Here is a 20,564-nt window from a genome sequence, read left to right as displayed (position 1 = left end):
TCGGGCAGACGGCAACGGATCATTAGGTCTGATACTAAAAGGCTCAGAGACAGTTTCTGTACAGGCCATTAGACAGCTGAACACTCAAACTGGACTGACCACCTGCACCTTAGCACACATACACTCACTCAGTCACGTACACACACACACACACACGCGCGCACACACACACACACACACACACACACACACACACACACACACACACACACACACACACACACTAGGGTTTAATATTTTCCCGGTATTTATAAATGTTCCATCCCGAGAATAGATCACTTTTCTCCCAGGTAACCCAGAATTTCCCGCCAAAATCAGAAGTGTCATTCTAAAGCATATAAATATGTCTGGATTTGATTAGAGCTTTGACCAGCATGGATATTCAAGCCTGATGCTACCTGAGCCTGACGAGCCATACATTAAAGATATTTTATGAGCCCTACTTTAAATAGATTTTAAATAGATTTTATGATCAAAAGATTTTAAGCCCAAAAACGGCCAAATGATAGTGCCATTATCCAATAAATAGCCTATGATATACAGTAGGCTATATGCTACCTCACATACTGCATGACAGAAAAACATAAAAGTCCATAGATGCAGCTACGCTCTCTTGGGAAAAGAAACGAAACAAGCTCCAATAGGCTAATTTTGTGGACTGTATTACTTTACTGTATTGTATTATACTGTATTATATGTACTGGAATTACACACCTCTTTAAACCATGAAGCTGGGAGAGAACTTGCGTTGCTGGTTCAGGACATGCTGCCTTCAAAGTTACAATTATAGGCTATGAATGTAATTTTAATAGGGATGTTTTAAAAATTGTATAATTAGTAGGGTGACATATACAGAACCAGTCAAAAGTTAGGACACTCCTACTCATTCAAGGGTTTTTCTTTATTTTTACTATTTTCTACATTGTATAATAATAGCGAAGACCTCAAAACTATGCAATAACACATATGGAATCATGTAGTAACCAAAAAGGTGTTAAACATATCAAAATATATTTTATATTTGAAATTCTTCAAAGTAGCCACCCTTTGCCTTGATGACAGCTTTGCACACTCTTGGCATTCTCTCAACCAGCTTCATGAGGCAGTCACCTGGAATGCATTTCAATCAACAGGTGTGCCTTGTTAAAAGATGATTAGTGGAAATTCTTTCCTTCTTAACGCGATCAGTTGTGTTGTGACAAGGTAGGGATGGTATACAGAAGATAGCCCTATTTGGTAAAATACTAAACTATGGGAAGAACAGCTCAAATAAGCAAAGAGAAATGACAGTCCATCATTACTTTAAGAAATGAAGGTCAGTCAATGCAGAAAATTTCAAGAACTTTGAAAGTTTCTTCAAGTGCAGTCGCAAAAACCATCAAGCACTATGATGAAACTGGCTCTCATGAGGACCGCCACAGGAAAGGAAGACCCAGAGTTACCTCTGCTGCAGAGGATATGTTCATTAGAGTTAACTGCACCTCAGATTGCAGCCCAAATGCATGCTTCACAGAGTTCAAATTAAGTAACAGACACATCTCAACATCAACTGTTCAAAGGAGACTATGTGAATCAGGCTTTCATGGTCAAATTGCTGCAAAGAAACCACTATTAAAGGACACCAATAATAAGAAGAGACTTGCTTGGGCCAAGAAACACAAGCAGTGGACATTAGGCCGGTGGAAATCTGTCCTTTGGTCTGGTGAGTCCAAATTTGAGATTTTTGGTTCCATCCTCTGTGTCTTTGTGAGATGCAGAGCAGGTGAACGGATGATCTCTGCATGTGTGGTTCCCACCGTGAAGCATGGAGGAGGAGGTGTGATGGTGTGGGGGGTGCTTTGCTGGTGACACTGTCTGTGATTTATTTAGAATTCAAGGCACACTTAAGCAGCATGTCTACCACAGCATTCTGCAGTGATACGCCATCACATCTGGTTTGCGCTTAGTGGGACTATCATTTGTTTTTCAACAGGACAATGTGTCACGCCTGTTCCCACTCTTCCTTCATGGGCTCGAGGGTGCAAGGCTGCCCAGCACTACGTACTCCTGCCACAGCTGCTTCCCTCGTCACGCTCATCAGAAAATGATTGCACTCCCCTGGACTCAATCACCTGTCTCATTACCTCCCCTATATCTGTCTGTTCCCCAGCTCTGTTCCCTGCTTCAGCATGACATTTTTTTTGTTTTTTTGTTTGTTACCCAGTTCTTACGCTTTTCCTTTCCTGTTCCATTTCTGTGCAAAATTAAATGTTCACTCTCCGTACCTGCTTCTCTACTCCAGCGTCGGTTCTTACACAATGACGCAAAATACACCTCCTACATTATACAGTACAATGTAGAAAATAGTACAAATAAAGAAAAACCCTTGAATGAGTAGGTGTGTCCAAGCTTTTGACTGGTACTGTACTTTCATGATATTTCCCCTTATTGTTCTCCTTTCTCTCTCGGTTGTTGCTTCGTCCCTTCTTTGCTTTCAACAGTTAAAGGAAATATGTTGTGTTTTCCTTATCTTCATTGTTCTAATGACATGCTTGAATAAAACTAGAATAAAATGCAGAAGGCTTTCACTTCTCTTCAGTTAGAGTGAATGGTTATGGGTCTGAATAAATAACTGCGATAGCCTACCGCCATTGTGTTTTTTCTCTTCTTTCAGACTCCCAGTGAGTTCTATTGGCTGCTGTATTTAACATGGAGCAATCAAGAGCTTGCATCCCTCTACAAATATTCTATTAGTATGAGAAATGCTAAAGAAAAATGCCCAGCAAGCTATTCTAGTCTAGGTTTTTTCTTTTTGTTGGGGGGGAGACTCCAAGAGCTAAGGAGCGTTTTTTAGGAAGCGAGTCCACGGGAGCGCAGGTGCAAATTGTGCAAAAGACAGAGGCTATAAGTTAGAAGCTTATGTATAACCCCATATCCGCAGGAAGTAGCTGCACCCCCCCCCCCCCCAAAAAAAAAGGTAAGTAAAAAAAATTATATTAATACAAGTAGTGCACTAGGCATTTAATACTCCTGTATTAGGAGACATATTCAGCTGTCTGCAGCGCGGGATAAATGTCCTGGGAAAAGGGAGTGGAAATCTGGTCTGGGAAATCTCTATAACCCGGTTCCCACTACTCAACCCTAACACGCACACACCTACATACATTCATGCTACACACATATCACAACTGCTGCTACCAGACTCTTTTATTATTATTGCTAAATACTGAACAATTTAAACACTTGCCCCCCAAGGTCCACGTCTCCAAAACACTTGTACATATTGGGCTAAAAATTGTGCCTTCCTGTATTACACTTATGATAAAATGTTTATTCTATTCTACTGCCATTGACTTTGTTCGTATTCCTTTCTTTTATTATTTGTTATTGTGGTAGCATTGTCGAGAAGGAACCTGCATGTAAGCATTTCGCTGGACGGTGTGCATCCCATATACAGGACTACTAAAAAAACGTGAAACTTTAAACACACACGGCCCTTGCCATACCAGTGCTCTCCTCACACACAGAGCGATGGGAAGTGAGGGGAGAGTAATGCAGCAACCAGGTCAGTTCCTCAAATGCCCACAGAACAGAAATAATTGATTATGTAACTTAATGAATGAAGAAAATTATAGTTCGTATGAGACAGGAAGGGAGACAGAGATCAGAGGGAGATAGAGGGACAGATCAGAGAGTGACAGAGGGAGAGATAGAGAGATCAGAGAGAGACATAGGGAGAGATATAGAGGGAGAGATAGAGATCAGAGACAGATAGATGAAATATAACTGTACCACAAGAGGGCAGTATATACTAGGCAGAAATAAAGATCATATAATATAGCCCTTCTTTTTTCCCTTCTCCACTCATTCACTCATTCAACTGCACAAATGAATACTAAAAGGCCTCCCGAGAGGCGCAGCAGTGCTTGAGGCATCACTACAGATCCGGGTTCGATCCCGGGCTGTGTCACACACACAATTGGTCCAGCTTTGTCCGGGTTAGGGGAGGGTTTGGCCGGTCGGCTGGGATGTCCTTGTCCCGTCTCGCTCTAGTGACTCCTGTGGCGGGCGTTTCCTAAGGTGTTTCCTCCGACGCCTTGGTGCGGCTGGCTTCCGGGTTAAGCAAGTAGCGTGTCAAGAAGCAGTGTTTCGGAGGACGCGTGGCTCTCGACCTTTGCCTCTCCAGCGATGGGACAAGACTGTAACTACCAACTGTATATCACGAAAAAGGGGTAAAAAACAAAATACAAAAAAAAAGTAACACTAAAAGGTATGAAAGGGACATCTACAGGAAAAGGCTGAGTGAGGAACCTGTGAAAATAGCATTGCATTGGAAAGAAAAAAATAAGAAAAAGGTTCCGTCTTTGTCAGCGCTTGGGCAACTCTGATGGGGGTGGGGGCCACCAGAAACATGAATTCATCCTGAGGGGTTGCGGTGGCTCACGGTTCTACATGCAGTCAGAGCCAGCCCTAGCCTTTTGGGGCCCCTAAGGTCAATTGTGTTGCTCCCCCCATTTTACAATTGTACAACTCATTTCCTGCAACTCTATACATTTTGCCATTGGGTGGAGAAAAATGATTGCAGTTTTTAATATGATATCTGAGCGAGAGTGACTAACAAAATCAATGGGGATGGTGACTAATTGAGTGAATCCCAGTGACTGACATCACAAGTGAAAAACTGCTGATGCAAAGCCACATTCCAAAACGGCACCTTGTGTATTCTACTATTCTAACTCTAATATCTTATATTGTATATTTTTATGTGTTACTGCCATTCATCTTCAGGTGTGTATATCCCCCTCTACTGAAGGGGAACACAGTTCAAATGTCTATAGGCTCCAAGGCCTATCGGGAAAGGGAAAGGAAAGGGGGATACCCAGTCAGTTGTACAACTGAATGCATTCAACTGAAACGTGTCTTCCACATTTAACCCAACCCCTCTGAATCAGAGAGGTGCAGGGGGCTGCCTTAATCGACATCCACGTCTTCGGAGTGACTGCAATGGCAGCACACACTCATTTGACCATACCAAACCATGCATGTTGTTTGTTTCTTTGGTTTGAATTGAACAATTTAGCTTTGTTCGATTTTTCGTAACATTTTTGTAACAAGAAGAACGACAAATACATGGATTCTTATATTTCGACTTGAATCAAACTCTGGACATTGAATTCGTTTGTATCAAGACTAACAGTTCACCTCTCTCCATTATGGCGGAAGGATTAGGATGGAAATTGTATTGGGACAATTATATTGGACAATTTAGCCACCACAACCCCATGCATATGTCATACCAGGAGCACCATCTTGTGGTTGGATTTGAAAATGTACCGGAAAGTCACTCACATGCAAATTCTCAATGACTTTGTCTTCTCAAAAGACAATGTCAACAATGTACTATACAGTGGGGCAAAAAAAGTATTTAGTCAGCTACCAATTGGGCAAGTTTTCCCACTTAAAAAGATGAGAGAGGCCTGTAATTTTCATCATAGGTACACTTCAACTATGACAGACAAAATGAGAAAAAAAATCCAGAAAATCACATAAGTATTTGGTCAATAACTAAAGTTTATCTCAATACTTTGTTATATACCCTTTGTTGGCAATGACAGAGGTCAAATGTTTTCTGTAAGTCTTCACAAGGTTTTCACACACTGTTGCTGGTATTTTGGCCCATTCCTCTATGCAGATCTCCTCTAGAGCAGTGATGTTTTGGGGCTGTTGCTGGGCAACACGGACTTTCAACTCCCTCCAAAGATTTTCTATGGGGTTGAGATCTGGAGACTGGCTAGGCCACTCCAGGACCTTGAAATGCTTCATACGAAGCCACTCCTTCGTTGCCCGGACGTTGTGTTTGGGATCATTGTCATGCTGAAAGACCCAGCCACGTTTCTTCTTCAATGCCCTTGCTGATGGAAGGAGGTTTTCACTCAAAATCTCACGATACATGTCCCCATTCATTCTTTCTTTTACACGGATCAGTCGTCCTGGTCCCTTTGCAGAAAAACAGCCCCAAAGCATGATGTTTCCACCCCCATGCTTCACAGTAGGTATGGTGTTCTTTGGATGCAACTCAGCATTCTTTGTCCTCCAAACATGACGAGTTGAGTTTTTACCAAAAAGTTATATTTTGGTTTGATCTGACCATATGACATTCTCCCAATCTTCTTCTGGATCATCCAATTGTTCTCTAGCAAACTTCAGACTGGCCTGGACATGTACTGGCTTAAGCAGGGGGAAATGTCTGGCACTGCAGGATTTGAGTCCCTGGCGGCGTAGTGTGTTACTGATGGTAGGCTTTGTTACTTTGATCCCAGCTCTCTGCAGGTCATTCACTAGGTCCCCCCGTGTGGTTCTGGGATTTTTGCTCACCGTTCTTGTGATCATTTTGACCCCACGGGGTGATATCTTGCGTGGAGCCCCAGGTCGAGGGAGATTATCAGTGGTATTGTATGTCTTCCATTTCCTAATAATTGCTCTCACAGTTGATTTCTTCAAACCAAGCTGCATACCTATTGCAGATTCAGTCTTCCCAGCCTGGTGTAGGTCTACAATTTTGTTTCTGGTGTCCTTTGACAGCTCTTTGGTCTTGGCCATAGAGGAGTTTGGAGTGTGACTGTTTGAGGTTGTGGACAGGTGTATTTTATCCTGAAAACAAGTTCAGACAGGTGCCATTAATACAGGTAATGAGTGGAGGACAGACAAGCCTCTTAAAGAAGAAGTTACAGGTCTGTGAGAGCCAGAAATCTTGCTTGTTTGTAGGTGACCAAATACTTATTTTCCACCATAATTTGCAAATAAATTCATTAAAAAATCCTACAATGTGATTTTCTGGATTTTTTTCCCTCATTTTGTCTGTCATAGTTGAAGTGTACCTATGATGAAAATTACAGGCCTCTCTCATTTTTTTTATTGGGAGAACTTGCACAATTGGTGGCTGACAAAATACTTTTTTGCCCCACTGTATGTGAAATAATCCATTAACCCTCTGTAACAGGGGTGTCTGTGGGTTTTTGATTTTTCGTGTCAATTAATACCTAGACAACCAGGTGAGGGGAGTTCTTTACTAATTACTGACCTTAGTTCATCAATCAAGTACAAGGGAGGAGCAAAAACCCGCAGACACTTGGCCCTCCGTGGAATGAGTTCGACATGTGTTCTTTAACATCATACAATGTAATTGTATTTCTGACCTCCCCACGTCCACCTCCCATCCCCCATCAGCACCCTGTGCCTGTGGCCCTGGCACGTGTCCTCCCCCAACACCGTCACCGTCGACCACTCCCCAGCCCCATGACTGTAATCCTATAGTAAGCCAGTATTACCAGGTCAGAGGTCATATGTCACAGAGTTCATCGTGCGAAAAGAGAGAACATGAGGTGTGCTGCCAGTGCTATGTCCTCAATAGATTCAGAGGAATTTAGTCTATCACGATTCATAAAGTATAGCCCTTCTTCATTTCAAAATTAGTCTGTTGTTGTTTTACTTCATTTCATATCGTACTAACTACATTCAGTACTTGTACTACATTCAAGACTCTGCATTCAAGCCCTGGCCATTTTGTCTAATGATTTATGGTTTATTATGGTTTCTCAGCTCTACGTGAACCCTCCAGCCTGTATGTCTACCTTACATTTGACCTCACAATAATGCTGCAGAGAGACCTTGCAATACCTCCCACCCTCTCCTAGCTTGCCCTTTCCATGCCTGAAAGAAGTATGTATTCATCAGTGTCTGAATCCCATTGTTGTGTTGGAGGCCTAGGAGGAAAAACATGTCTATTCCCACAAACACGTTTGACACCCCAGACTACAGTGGTGTTGCTGCTAGTGAGTCTCTAAGCAACATGCAGTGGAGGATCTATTACGTAATGCTCCTCTCTCCTGTCACTGAGGTGTGAGATGGTCTGCATAGACAACTAGTCTGGCCAGAGCGGAGCGCTGCACAGATAACCAGTGTTCCCATCGAGTTGCGTACTGGAGATGACCGAAACAATGTGCTCTGAACCAGACAATAGAAAGTTACAATTGTTATAAGCTCTTTCTCAGACTGTCAGGTTCAGGAAGTCTCACTGATTTAGATTACTACACAGCTACAGTGCTTTGATAACTAGCCCAGTTTCATAACCGGAACCCCTGTGTGGTTGACTGTGACATGTGACACCTCTATTTTAAGGCGGCTTTGATTCAGTGCAGTATAAAGGCAATCAAATCAGAATGAGTAAGGCATTCGGAAATACTGCTATAAATACAAAAGCATAAACTGTTTGTGATGCTCTGTCCAGTCCCAATCTCAGTCCCAACCCCATATGCAGCCCCAGCTCACCCCCTTCAAGATCTCCTTACCAATCTCCTTATCGATCACAATCCCCATCCCCTGCCGAACCCCGATACCCCAGCCTAACCTAGCCCTAGTCCCATATGCTGCCCCAGCCGATCCTCTTAACAATTCGTATTTACTCCGACCAAGCTCCTGCCCCCGGTCCCTGCCCCCGGTCCCAGACTGTTTGCTACAGAGGTTAAAACAGTACACGCTCCACAACCTCACACCCAGGTGTCTCATCCTCTCTTGCTCCAAGACCAACTTGGCTGGTGCAGACCATAACAAGTTATTCTCGATAGACAAACAGGCAGTGGTGGGTGCATCCTTATACACAGCTCTGCCCAGCTTTCTCCTCCCTCCTGTTGGTCTGTGTAGGAAATGGGTCTAGTCTCCTCTGTATAGAATACCCAGAAGGTTGTTTTTACAGTACCTTCTTAGTCTGGTCCGATGAGGTGCGAAAGCCATTTCTCCAAAAGCCAAGGTGTCTTCGTTGGATCCAGAGTGTCGTCAGATCAAGGAGCTGTGGTTAAGACCTGATGTGAAGGGATGACCAGGTACCGTGTCGTCTGTCTTTTACCTTGTCGTTATGTCTATCTGTGGGTTTGGCTTGGCAGGCTAGGGATAAGGGATAGTGATTATCCAAATGGCAGTTCCGTGGCAGTTCTTCCATACAGTGCCAGCCATCTTTGTGGGCATCTTTGAGGCTGGCACTCAGCTGCCATAGCCAGCATTCTGACATGGCAACAACCTTTAGCCAAGGAGGTTCATTTAAGGACATGGGGAAAGGGATTGAAAAATGTTTGTGAGAAGATTGTTAAGATGATACAAATCTCTCTGTGAAACAAATACATGTCTGTAGAAGTTCTAAATGACTATAAGTTCTAAATGACTATAAGTTCTAAATGACTATAAGTTCTAAAGGACTATAAGTTCTAAATGACTGTAAGTTATAAATGACTATAAGTTCTAAATGACTATAAGTTCTAAATGACTGTATGTTCTAAATGACTATAAGTTCTAAATGACTGTAGAAGTTCTAAATGACTGTAAGTTCTAAATGACTATAAGTTCTAAATGACTATAAGTTCTAAATGACTGTAAGTTCTAAATGACTGTAGAAGTTCTAAATGACTATAAGTTCTAAATGACTATAAGTTCTAAATGACTATAAGTTCTAAATGACTGTAAGTTCTAAATGACTGTAAGTTCTAAATGACTGTAAGTTCTAAATTACTATAAGTTCTAAATGACTGTAAGTTCTAAATGACTGTAAGTTCTAAATGACTATAAGTTCTAAATGACTGTAAGTTCTAAATGACTGTAAGTTCTAAATGACTAAAACAAACAGCCATCTGTAAATCTGTACAGTATATATGTTCTATACACAGTACACTTCCTACTGACAGTTTGTTGTCTGTTTCTTTGCTGAATGTTTCTCCTCCACAGGAGAAAGGATGGGTTGGTACATCCAGAAGAGCAGGGGCTTTGTACTGCTGCTGTCCGCCCTCACACTCTCTCTCCTGGGTGTCATCAGCTCCACTACCCTCCTACCTCCAACAACCTCCAGCCCTTCTCTTACACTTACCACCTCTCCTCTCACCCACACTTCCACATCCCCCCAGCTCCAACGTCAAACTTCCTTCACCATCTTAACCCTTCCTCTCTCTCAGTCCTCGCCCGCTCCTCTCCCCTACGCCACCATCCCACTCCTCTCCAAAACCACTGTTCCTCCTCTTCCCAAAAGCTCCCATGCTACTCTACCTCATACCACCCGTACCAAACCCAAAACTTTCCGCCCTCGACTCCCCCATACTACACGCCTCCTCCAAAAACCCTCCCGCCCTCGTCTCCCCAAAACTTCCCTTCCTACTCCTCTCTATATGACCAGTCCCCTCCCCAGAACTTCCCGCCTGCGTCTCCTCAAAATCTCCCCCACTCATCTGCTCAAAACCCCCCGCCCACTTCTCTCCAAAGCAATCATAATTCCTGTCTCTCAGTCCTCGCCTGCTCCTCTCTCTTACACCACCTCCACCACCATACTTCCCCTCTCCACAAAAACTGTCCCTCCTTTCCCCAAAACCTACCCTCCTCCCGTCCTCAATACCTTGCCTCCCCTAAATCAAACCTACCGCCGCCCCCCCCCCAAAGCCTACCGCCCTCATCCCCCCGAAACCTACCGCCCTCGTCTCCCCAAAACATCTCCTTCTCTTCTCCCCGATATAGCCAGTCCCCTCCCAAAAACCTCCCTGACTCATCTCCCCAAAACTTCTCACCCTTGTCTCCACATAACCTCTCACCCTTGTCTCCCCAAAATCTCTCGCCCTCGTCTCCCCAAAACTACCTCCCTTCTCCTTCCCAAAACCTCCCCTGCTCCTACTCCTTATATGACCATTCCCCTACCCAAAACCTCTTCCAAAACCCCCAAAACTACCTTTCCTCATCTCCCCATAATTTCCCCCACTCGTCTTCCCCAAATCTCCCACCTTCGTCTCCCCAAAATCACTGTGCCTCCTTTACCCAAAACCACTACCCCTTCTCTCTTTCAGTTCTCCCCTTATCCTGTCCCATACACTTCCTTCACAACCACTGTCCCTACTCTTCCCTATACCTCCCATCACCTAACCAAAACATATCGCCATCGTCTCCCCAAAATCTTCACCTCTCATCGCCCGAAAACCTCTCGGCCTCGTCTCTCCAAAACTACAACTCCTCATCTCCTGAAAACCGCCCGCCCCCGTCCTCCCAAAACGAGCATCCCTCCTCTCCCCCAAATCTCCACCTCTCCTCTCTCTCAGTCCTCCGACGTTCCTCCCCTCTATACTTCCTCCACCACCATCCCTCCCCTATTCACAACCACCATCACACCCCCCCCCAAAACCTCCCCTCCTCCACCTCCCCATACCACCCCTCCCCTTCCCAAAACATCCCGCCCTCGTCTCCCCAAAACGACCAACCCTCCCTTACTCAAAACCTCCTCTTCTCTTCCTCCTCCTCTCCCCCATACCACCAGTCCCTTCCCCAAAACTTCCCATCCACGTCCCAAAACTACCACTCCTCATTTCTTTCAGGTCTTCACCCCTCCTCTCTCCAGAACTACTGTTCCTTCTCTTCCCAAAACAACAATGGCTCCTCTTCCTTCTACCACGCGTCCCTTACCCAAAAACTCCACTCCTCATCCGCCCAAAACCACCCCCCATCCTCTCCCCCACACTGCCCCCCCTCTATTTGACCGTGAGCCCTTCATAGTGACCTGGAACATCCCAAAGCTGGTCTGTAACAGGTACAACATCTCCCTGGACACCTCCCCCTACAGAGGCGTGGCCACACCTGCCAAGGTAAGAAACAATACGTACATTCCTCTTGGATAGCTGGTAACGTGTTTGAAATTGAAGGATGTCCATAACAATGTTTGACACATCAAACCTGAAACAATCATATACTTCAATGTCCTAACAGGGATTTATTGCGAGAAGTACAAGACATAACTTTTTCCTAACAAAAACATTACTGTGCTTCCTTCCTCCCTGTTTCTAGGTGCCAGGTCAGTTCCTGTCTCTGTTCTATACTGACCGACTGGGGCTCTACCCCCACGTGGACCTGCCTTCCAGGCAGCAATTCTACGGAGGCATCCCCCAGAGAGGAAACCTTAGGGCCAGTCTGGCCAAGGCCCGGGCTGACATCAACTACTACATCCCCTCCAAGTACTGACCTAGAATCAGCTCCAAAACCCTAACCTTAATTATTAACCGTGTAGAGGTTGCCCTTAGGCACAGATCGATGTTAAGCTCACCATGTTCAAACACTAACCTTAACCATTAAGGGAGAGTTGGGGACACAAACTGACCTTAGATCAGTGCATAATAAGTCTATAACTTCCGTCCTCCAGGACGGCCCGTGGCCTGGCTGTGATCGACTGGGAGGACTGGCGCCCCCTGTGGGCCAGGAACTGGGGCTCCAAGTGGATCTACAGGACCCTATCAGTGACCCATGCCCGCCAGAGAGACCGCTCCCTCACAGCCTGGCGGGCCACGGCTACGGCCAAGAAGCAGTTCCAGGCAGCAGCCCGCAGCTACATGGCAGAGACTCTGTCCTTGGGTAGCCGCCTCAGGCCCAACTACCAGTGGGGATTCTACCTGTTCCCCAACTGTTATAACCATGGATGGATGGTGCCGGGATACACAGGGAGATGTACCAAGGAGGTGATGGGGCAGAATGATGAGCTGCTCTGGCTGTGGGAGGCAAGTTCCGCACTCTACCCCTCTATATACCTGCAGGTAAGAATGTTTTTTGTTTGTTGGGGGTGGGCAGGATATGACTAATTCATAATCTAACATCTACCCCCAGATGTGTTTTGGTTTTGCCATCTCCTATCTAGTCTGTCAGGTTATACTAAAGTGCTTCCTAGTTTGTAGTGCTTCCTAGTTTGTAGGTAAGGTAAGGGAGACTAACTCGTATGGGGTTGTTGTGCCTCTTTTAGGCGTCTCTAGGGGACAGGCATAGCGCCGCCCTCTTGGTGAGAAACCGAGTCCAAGAGGCGCTGAGGGTGTCTGCCCTGCCCGCCCGGCCCACCACCGCACCCGTCTACGTGTACACACGACCCGTCTTCATCGACCAAAACAGACGCTTCCTCAGCCAGGTGAGAAATATCTTCTTACAGAGGCTTTTGACCAATCCTAAATGAGTCTCTAGCCCCCCCCCCAGACACATGAAACAGGGTGATGGTGGGGTTCTGAGGTCAGAGAAATGTTGTCATGAGGTGCAGTTACCTCTGTCATACCCCCTACCACCGTAATAATAACCCTGCTTTAACCGTGTGATGTTCTCCAGGGGGACCTGGTCAGCACCATCGGGGAGAGTGCTGCCGTGGGGGCCTCAGGAGCCGTGCTGTGGGGGGCCAGTGCCGACTACGATGACAAGGTTAGGTGATACTCTAGCCCTGTTCATACCTGGTTGTGACATTTGTCCACATCTTGTCCACATTCTGATTGTGCCCACATTTTCATGCAGGTGTACGTAGACAATCAAAAGATGCATTGTGATCAGATCTTGCTCAGCACCTCCGGAGGTGGTCAGGCACACATTGTGTCTGGATATCTTACAAGTGTACATAGATCTGGACAGTGAAACCATTTAAATCATCCTTATCCTGCCTTCTAAAATATTTGACAGGTGGCACCATTAATTTATGGCATTAATATGCATCTTAAAACAAATAAATACGCATACAGGGAGGGACAAGGAAATCTGGTCACAATGTGGACACAATGGACAGATTTGAGTCACACGTTAATACCATTCTGAAAATGTGGGCAAAATCAGAATGTAGACAATATCAGGACAAAGGACGCATGCTAGAGCCAGGTATAAACAGGGCTTCTGACACACATACACACTCAAGGTGATACTCCCTACTCACACTGAAAGCCAATGCCACTGACATTTATAGGGTGCCATTTGGGACACAGAACATTGTTTTAAGCAACAAAACTATACGAAAACAGGAAAAAGTATTCTCACCATGAATAGAATATTACGTTAAACTCCAGCACACATGAATACACTTGACTTTGGTGTATTGTTCCTTCCCTCCACCCTCCCTTCCCACGGGCGTCCTGTGAGCCTCACTAGGTGTACCTCACCACTACGCGTGGACATGAAGAGTTTTCATTTCCTCTGAACTTTTTCTCTCTCTCCCTCCCCACAGGCGTCCTGTCAGGCTCTTTCCTCGTACCTCACCACCACGCTCAACCCCTACGTCGCCAATGTGACAGCCGCCGCCCAGCTCTGCGGCGACTTCCTGTGCCAGGGGAACGGGCGCTGCGTCCGGAAGCACTACGAGTCGGACCACTACCTCCACCTGTCCTCAGGGAACTTCCGTATCCTCCGGGCCAGGGGCACGTACATGGTCCTGGGGACGCCCAGTCTGGCTGACCTGACTCTCTTCTCCAGGAGGTTCACCTGTCAATGCTATGCAGGACGGACATGTTCCCCCAAGCTGCCCATACACCTGTCTAAAGCACTGGTGTTTAGACTGAAGCATCAGGGTCTGTCCGACAAGACTAAGACACTGAATAAAGTGATCGCTGATATGGAACAATCAACGATTAAAGAGAACTTGAAAAAACACTGAAACACCAATGGATGGATCATGAGTGTTGACCTGTGTAACTGGACTGTGTCCTATGTAACATACACAAGGTGGCCCAAGTCTCTTGTTTGACCTTCATAATAATACTGTAATAATTATCAGAGGTAAGTGATGTGCGGCAGGGTAGCCTAGTGGTTAGAGCGTCGGACTAGGAACCGAAAGGTTGCAAGTTCAAATCCCCGAGCTGACAAGGTACAAATCTGTCGTTCTGCCCCTGAACAAGGCAGTTAACCCACTGAAAATAAGAATTTGTTCTTAACTGACTTGCCTAGTTAAATAAAGGTAATAATATCTCATGCAGATGTTGGCTTCGGCTGATATGTTGATTGCGGATAAAGACAAATTATAGAGTGTGCCATGCAGTACTGTAAAACCTGGGTGTTTCAGGTCGCTGTTTTCTCTGTGACTTAATAAGGTTCACGCTGCAGTAATGATGAAGCTCCACACTGATTTACCGGTCTACTGATGTCATTCAGCAGGAAATAGATATGTTGCGACTGGAACAAAGAAGAGTTTCTTGCAAGTAGAGATGGTTAATCTGTGACAACATTCCTTCAGTAGTTATTTGTATATCATTTGAGTGCATATGTAAATCAAAACACGACTCTCTGTCTCTGTGAGTATTTACAGTGTCATTGGTTGACCATTGCACTACTGACCCTCACGGTGTTGATGTTGTGAAGACAGGCACCTATTACAGTTGTTATTATAAATATTTTATTAATTGACATTGACAAGAGGTACTAATAGTTTCTTCTCCACTCATTGCGAACGACTGTAAAGAAAGTTAAAGGCCAATAGTGTAATATGAGATTTTCCTTGCCCTGCCCTGATAATAATATACCTTGAGTGTGTGTGTGGATGACTCCTGCCTTGCTTTGGAGTTTCTTGAAACTCGAGGGGGGTAGACCACGGTAGAGCCCAAAGCCTTATTAAGCATTAAAGTAGATTACTGTAGATATTTGGAATTTAAGCATTAGCCTGCTTTACTCTGTAAAGAATGACCTTGAATTTTAGCCAGACTTCTGGAGTTAGGCCTATTAAGAGTTTGAGCGTGTGCGAGTGTTATAACTGGAAACGGACAAGTGATACCTCAGAGAACCAGTGAAGCAGTAAGCAGCAACACTAAATACTGTGTTAGTATCATTGTTTTACTGTTGTAACAAATAGAGGAAGTCTGCAGGGAGATAATGAGTCCAGAAGGAGAAGTGAATGATGGGAGTCATCCGGCCAATTAGATAAGCCAATGCTGTCCCTAGAAATGTATGGCCAATCAGATAGGCTGATGGTGCTGTGTCGCTGGGTATCAGAGATATGAGAACATAAATAACAGGTCCCTACAATACAGCTCTTCTTACCTTACCCCTCCAACCTCGCTGAATGGCCTCCTTGACAACTTTCCATGGGTAGCCTAGTCTAAACACACACACACACACGCATGCACGCACACACACACACAACACACACAACACACACACACACACACACACACACACACACACACAACACACACACACACACACACACAACAAACAGTGCAGAGGTGGAAAAAACAGATTCATCATCTCTGCCTCTCATGCAGACTCAATCTGACACCAGGCACAGATAAGAGTCATTTAGTATCTCTTGATCCACTCACAGAGCAGTGTTGACTTTATATATTTGAGGTGCGGTTTCCTGTAAAGGTCAGGCATTTCGTTTTTTATGACATTGTGCAGCTTTCCGAGGAAGCTGATCTGAGAGAAACACAGACAACCTGTAAATACAAACAATTTAGTGAGAGCACAACGTCAATCAAGACAACATGAACATGAACCAACCTTGTCGGTTCAACATGGAATTCTTTGAGATTGAAGTAATGTACAGTATACAGGCTACACTATTTCCATCCAGTGATTGATTCAATTCAATTCCACCATGGGCATACTATAGCAAGAATACTTTCAGGCTCTCTTCATTTATAACCTAAAATAAACATGGTTTTACTTCCTCATTGTGAGCCATGTAGTACATGATTGTAGTGTATTATTAAATACAGTTGATCAACGATTTCCAAACCTCACATTTGAAAAGAAACCTTATCATATAGTTAAGATAACAACTTCACCAGGGACAGGAGATCCTCCCCGACCACATAACCAGGAAAGAAAACTCCTGGTCCTATTCACCATGTGTATCCTTCTTTTGCATCGCTCACAACAAAAGCCCACCATTTTGAAACGACAAACCAAAAGGAAAAGAGTTGTGTCATTTCAGTCCGTCCAGTGTGAGTCTCCAGACGACTGGAAGGTATTGTTTGTTCGCGCAGGACAGGGAAACTCCCACGGCATGAAACATTCAGTCCATATTCATAACAATCTGACACAAATCAACATGTGTAAAAGTTGTAATATTTTAATGACATTATGTTATAAGATATTTCTCCCTGCACTAGTATTACTCATCAATATTACCAGCTTTCAGTTACCTCCAACCTTCGTTTCACGGGATCCCCAGGACTGATGAAGGCAGGCAGTAAAATGCATTAAAAACATGCTAGAGAATCATGACAATCAGTAAAAAGAGCAAAAACGATACGTTTCAAAACGTACTTTCCAAAGAGTATAAGGTTGGAACAGGTTGCTAATGAAGTCACAGTGCCAGGTATCCACACATACTGTATGTGTTTGGCCCCTCAGAGAGAACATGAGACTTGACCGTTTGGTACATTGGCAAACGAGGAAATAAAACAGGCAGAAAGATATATGCCAAAGAGCTCTATGCATGGAGGTTGATCCCAGACCTGGATTCAAATACTATTCTGAAATCATTTCAAATACTTTATCTAGGCTTGATTGAGCTTTCCTGGCGTGGAACCAATAGAATAGCCGCAAAAATTCAAACCCCAAAACTCGTCCATCTCGCACTCCGGGCAGGTTAAAACAAACAGTGAAAGTGCCTGAAAGATTTCAAGTAGTATTTGAACCCAGGTCTGCTGACTCCCGATATTGCCCACTCCAGATCAACCTATAGAGTGTAAACCATAAAAATCTGACTCGTGCTCCGTTGCTTTATAAATGTTAGGTAAACAAGCCTGGGGCTGGGATGCCCCTATGTAACGAAGGGAGAAATATAAAGCTGATCATCAGGGTCTGTCTGATTGGCACACATTGCCTGTTTGCATGACCCAGATTAAGCCTATAGTTGTAGACTAAAAAGCACTATCAATTCCCCATTGAGCTTCATTTTGAGTTCGGACAGGACTAGGGGGAAACTGGCCCACAGTGTAGTTCAGTTTGTCTTTAGTCCAGCTGTCTGTAGGTTTGCTCAGAAAGGCACTCCAACACAGTGAGGTTAAGGTTTGGTTCAGAAAAAGATTCACAGTGAAATGAATTCGGTCCACCACCTGTTCTATTCGGTTCGATTACATCTCACGCTACATACATTTTGAACTTTTTAGAAGCTATTTTATTTCCAAATGTCATGCATTGTTTTTAAGGTAATACGATTTAAGCAATTTAGTGATCATGAATGCAGCCATGCAGAAATGAGTTCAAAGCATGCTCTGGGATTGAAGAGACCAATCTAGTCAAATGGTGCCACCATGCATATGGCTGACTTCGTCAATATAGTTTAGGAAATAATTCACAGCTCTAAAATGAGCAAGCAAGTGAAGTGTAAAATGTTAAATATTATTGTTTCATCTACATCAAAGTTCGAAATGTCAGTTGTCATCACAGCAGAAGGCATGTCTGTGTGTCATCACATGCCAGGCAAGGCATGTCTGTGCTTTTAGGCTACCTGTCACAAATTGATAGGCTATTTGTTAGAATCACTGATAAAAGATGCTGACTAAACAGCCACATCAATTCCACATTTCCACAAGGGAAATACACATGATTTAAATCCGGGTACAACATTGATGGTCTTAAATGTCCTCTTCTTTCTTTGTATTGGTATCAATAGTCCCTAAATCAAATGTGACCTAGGCCTATAATACAGTTTTTTTCCCTGGACACATGGCAGACGTTGATGCCAGCGCCCTGCCCTGGGTGCCTTCACTCCTCGTCTTTGGCACACACCACCACGCGCAGCAGAACGCTGGACAGAATATCCTGGTAGAGACTGATGCAGACCCATCCGGGCAGGTAGAGGAGCGTGATCAGGCCCATGAAGTTGAATGGATAGTGGGAATAGTCCCATGAGCATGCGCCGTACTGCCGCAGCGCCAGCCCCCAACAGAACTCCCAGGTGTAGATGAAGCAGATATAGATGGGGAGCCGCCTCCAGGTGCTCCAGCCCCGTCTGAAGTGCAAATGCAGGTAGAGTTTCTCTACCACGAAGCTGCAGCTCCCGTACATCAGGAAGGACCACAGGGACGTGTGGCCGCTCATGGTCCGGTCCGATTTCTCCACAAGGTTGAATATCGAGGTAAAAAAGATCTCGTCCAAAAAGCCGTGCATTCCAAAGAAGAGGAATCGCACAACATCGGGCAGACCATTATTAGGCAGCGGCTCCAGGGTGCGCTTTTCCGGTGTAGACATGGTCCGTTTCCCGGGGCAGTGGTAGCGCAGCCGCTCAAGCCCCTTGTGGAAAACTTGGGTGAAGTACAGTGCCAGTAGGTAGTGAACGACGAGATGAGTGGCAGAGACTATTCTAACGTGCTCGGTCAGCGTGTTTATATTCCCAATCAGGATCTGCAACCCAATGTACACAGAGGGATAAAAAACAAGGTGAAAAATGACTGTGCGTCCTTGAAAGCACTTCTTTTGCGAATATATTTTTTCCAGCAAAAAATGGGTCACCGAGTGCATGATGCAGAGGTACGGGGAGGAAAAGCCGAACAGTTTGGGGTCGCTGTCAGCCAAAAGCCCATGTGCCGACGACAGGAGGATATCCAAAGTGATACCGTGCATCCCATAGAAATAAAACCGCAACCATTGTGGTAGCTCTGTCATTGATTCGCCCGCGTCCCCTAACTCGCTGGAAGGATCTCTCTGCCCGGGCTTCCTCGCTGCTCTCAGACTGACTGCCACTTGCCTGTCCTGTCCGGCTCCGTGGGCTCTCTCTCCGACAGCTGGCCATGGCTGATCTCTCTCTCTCCTCGGAGAGAATCAGAGAGCAGCCCTTGTTCTTTGTTCCTGGCACATTCTGTACTTTAACCGAGCTGCCGCGGTGTCGTTAGCGGCTTTGCACCTGACAGCGCCTGTGCCACAGCAAAGATGTTCTATTATATTGATAAGATAGTCGAGTGACCGCTTTAACAATTGAAATACATGTCCTCAAAGGTGAAAGGCAGGTGGGAGGAGGCGAGATCAGATGGGACAATTCTAGTCAACGAGAGGGCAGATAAGCTTGTGAACAACAGGCACAAAAGTCAAACACAGTAGGGCTACAGTATGAAGATAGGCAGACACTGCTTCTCCAATAGAAATCCCAGATCATGCTTGTAGGTAATGTCATATTCCTTGCTAGATACAACTTTGAGGTTTCAAGCAAGGAATATGACACTGTTATTAAAGCTATACATAGTGGGATAAAATCTTTACTTCAGAATAATGCATATTTTGGAATAACTCCCTTTGTAAGTGATATCCAGGTGAACGGCATAGGTTTACTAGATCATTTAACGTTTATTAAGGGATATTTTCTACATGAAGTCTATTCCCTCTGTGATATTTTGTTGGGCTTCATCGTTTGATGTAAACTGGCGCCGTGCTTGGCTCACTGCACACAAATGTATGGTGGCCAATGAAGTAAAGGAGATCTCCTTTAAGATTATCCATAGATTATATCCGTGTAATAGCTTGATTTCTAAATATATACCTGATGTTACCTGTGAATGCAGTTTTTGTGAACTACAAACCGAATCTATTGAACACTTATTCTGTTATTGTTTACATAGTGAAGTGTTCTGGGCTGATGTAAAACTATATCTTGGCAACAAAATGCATACAACCATTGAAATATCTAAGTTGGACATATTATTTTACCACACTGATTCCACAATTGAACGTGAGTATATTAAAAATCTCTTTCTTTTATTAGGAACATTTTTCATACACAAATCAAAATCTATGAAGAAAAAGCCCCATTTTTTTTATTTAAAAAAAATCTGATTTGGAAAACTATT

General features: G+C 44.5%; 2 protein-coding genes across 2 annotated transcripts; one reads left to right on the top strand and one right to left on the bottom strand.

The window, feature by feature from the left end:
• Positions 1–2,411: 2,411 nt before the first annotated feature.
• Positions 2,412–14,434, top strand: LOC139392913 (hyaluronidase PH-20-like). Its single transcript, XM_071141239.1, has 7 exons — positions 2,412–2,452; positions 11,498–11,639; positions 11,839–12,005; positions 12,191–12,578; positions 12,782–12,940; positions 13,132–13,221; positions 14,009–14,434. Exons 1-7 carry the CDS (start codon positions 2,412–2,414, stop codon positions 14,432–14,434), a joined length of 1,413 nt encoding a protein of 470 aa, XP_070997340.1.
• A 1,839-nt stretch (positions 14,435–16,273) lies between these two features.
• LOC139393109 (transmembrane protein 229A-like) lies at positions 16,274–19,516 on the bottom strand. The gene is given in 2 exon segments (XM_071141464.1): positions 16,274–19,458; positions 19,460–19,516. Coding segments are annotated over 2 exon segments (1,026 nt in total). The 3' UTR covers positions 16,274–18,489.
• Positions 19,517–20,564: the final 1,048 nt, after the last annotated feature.

This window comes from Oncorhynchus clarkii, chromosome 33, assembly GCF_045791955.1.
Source record: "Oncorhynchus clarkii lewisi isolate Uvic-CL-2024 chromosome 33, UVic_Ocla_1.0, whole genome shotgun sequence".
Lineage (NCBI taxonomy): Eukaryota > Metazoa > Chordata > Actinopteri > Salmoniformes > Salmonidae > Oncorhynchus > Oncorhynchus clarkii.
The sequence above is the reverse complement of the archived record's forward strand: the minus strand, read 5'-3'. Positions and strand labels throughout refer to the sequence as shown.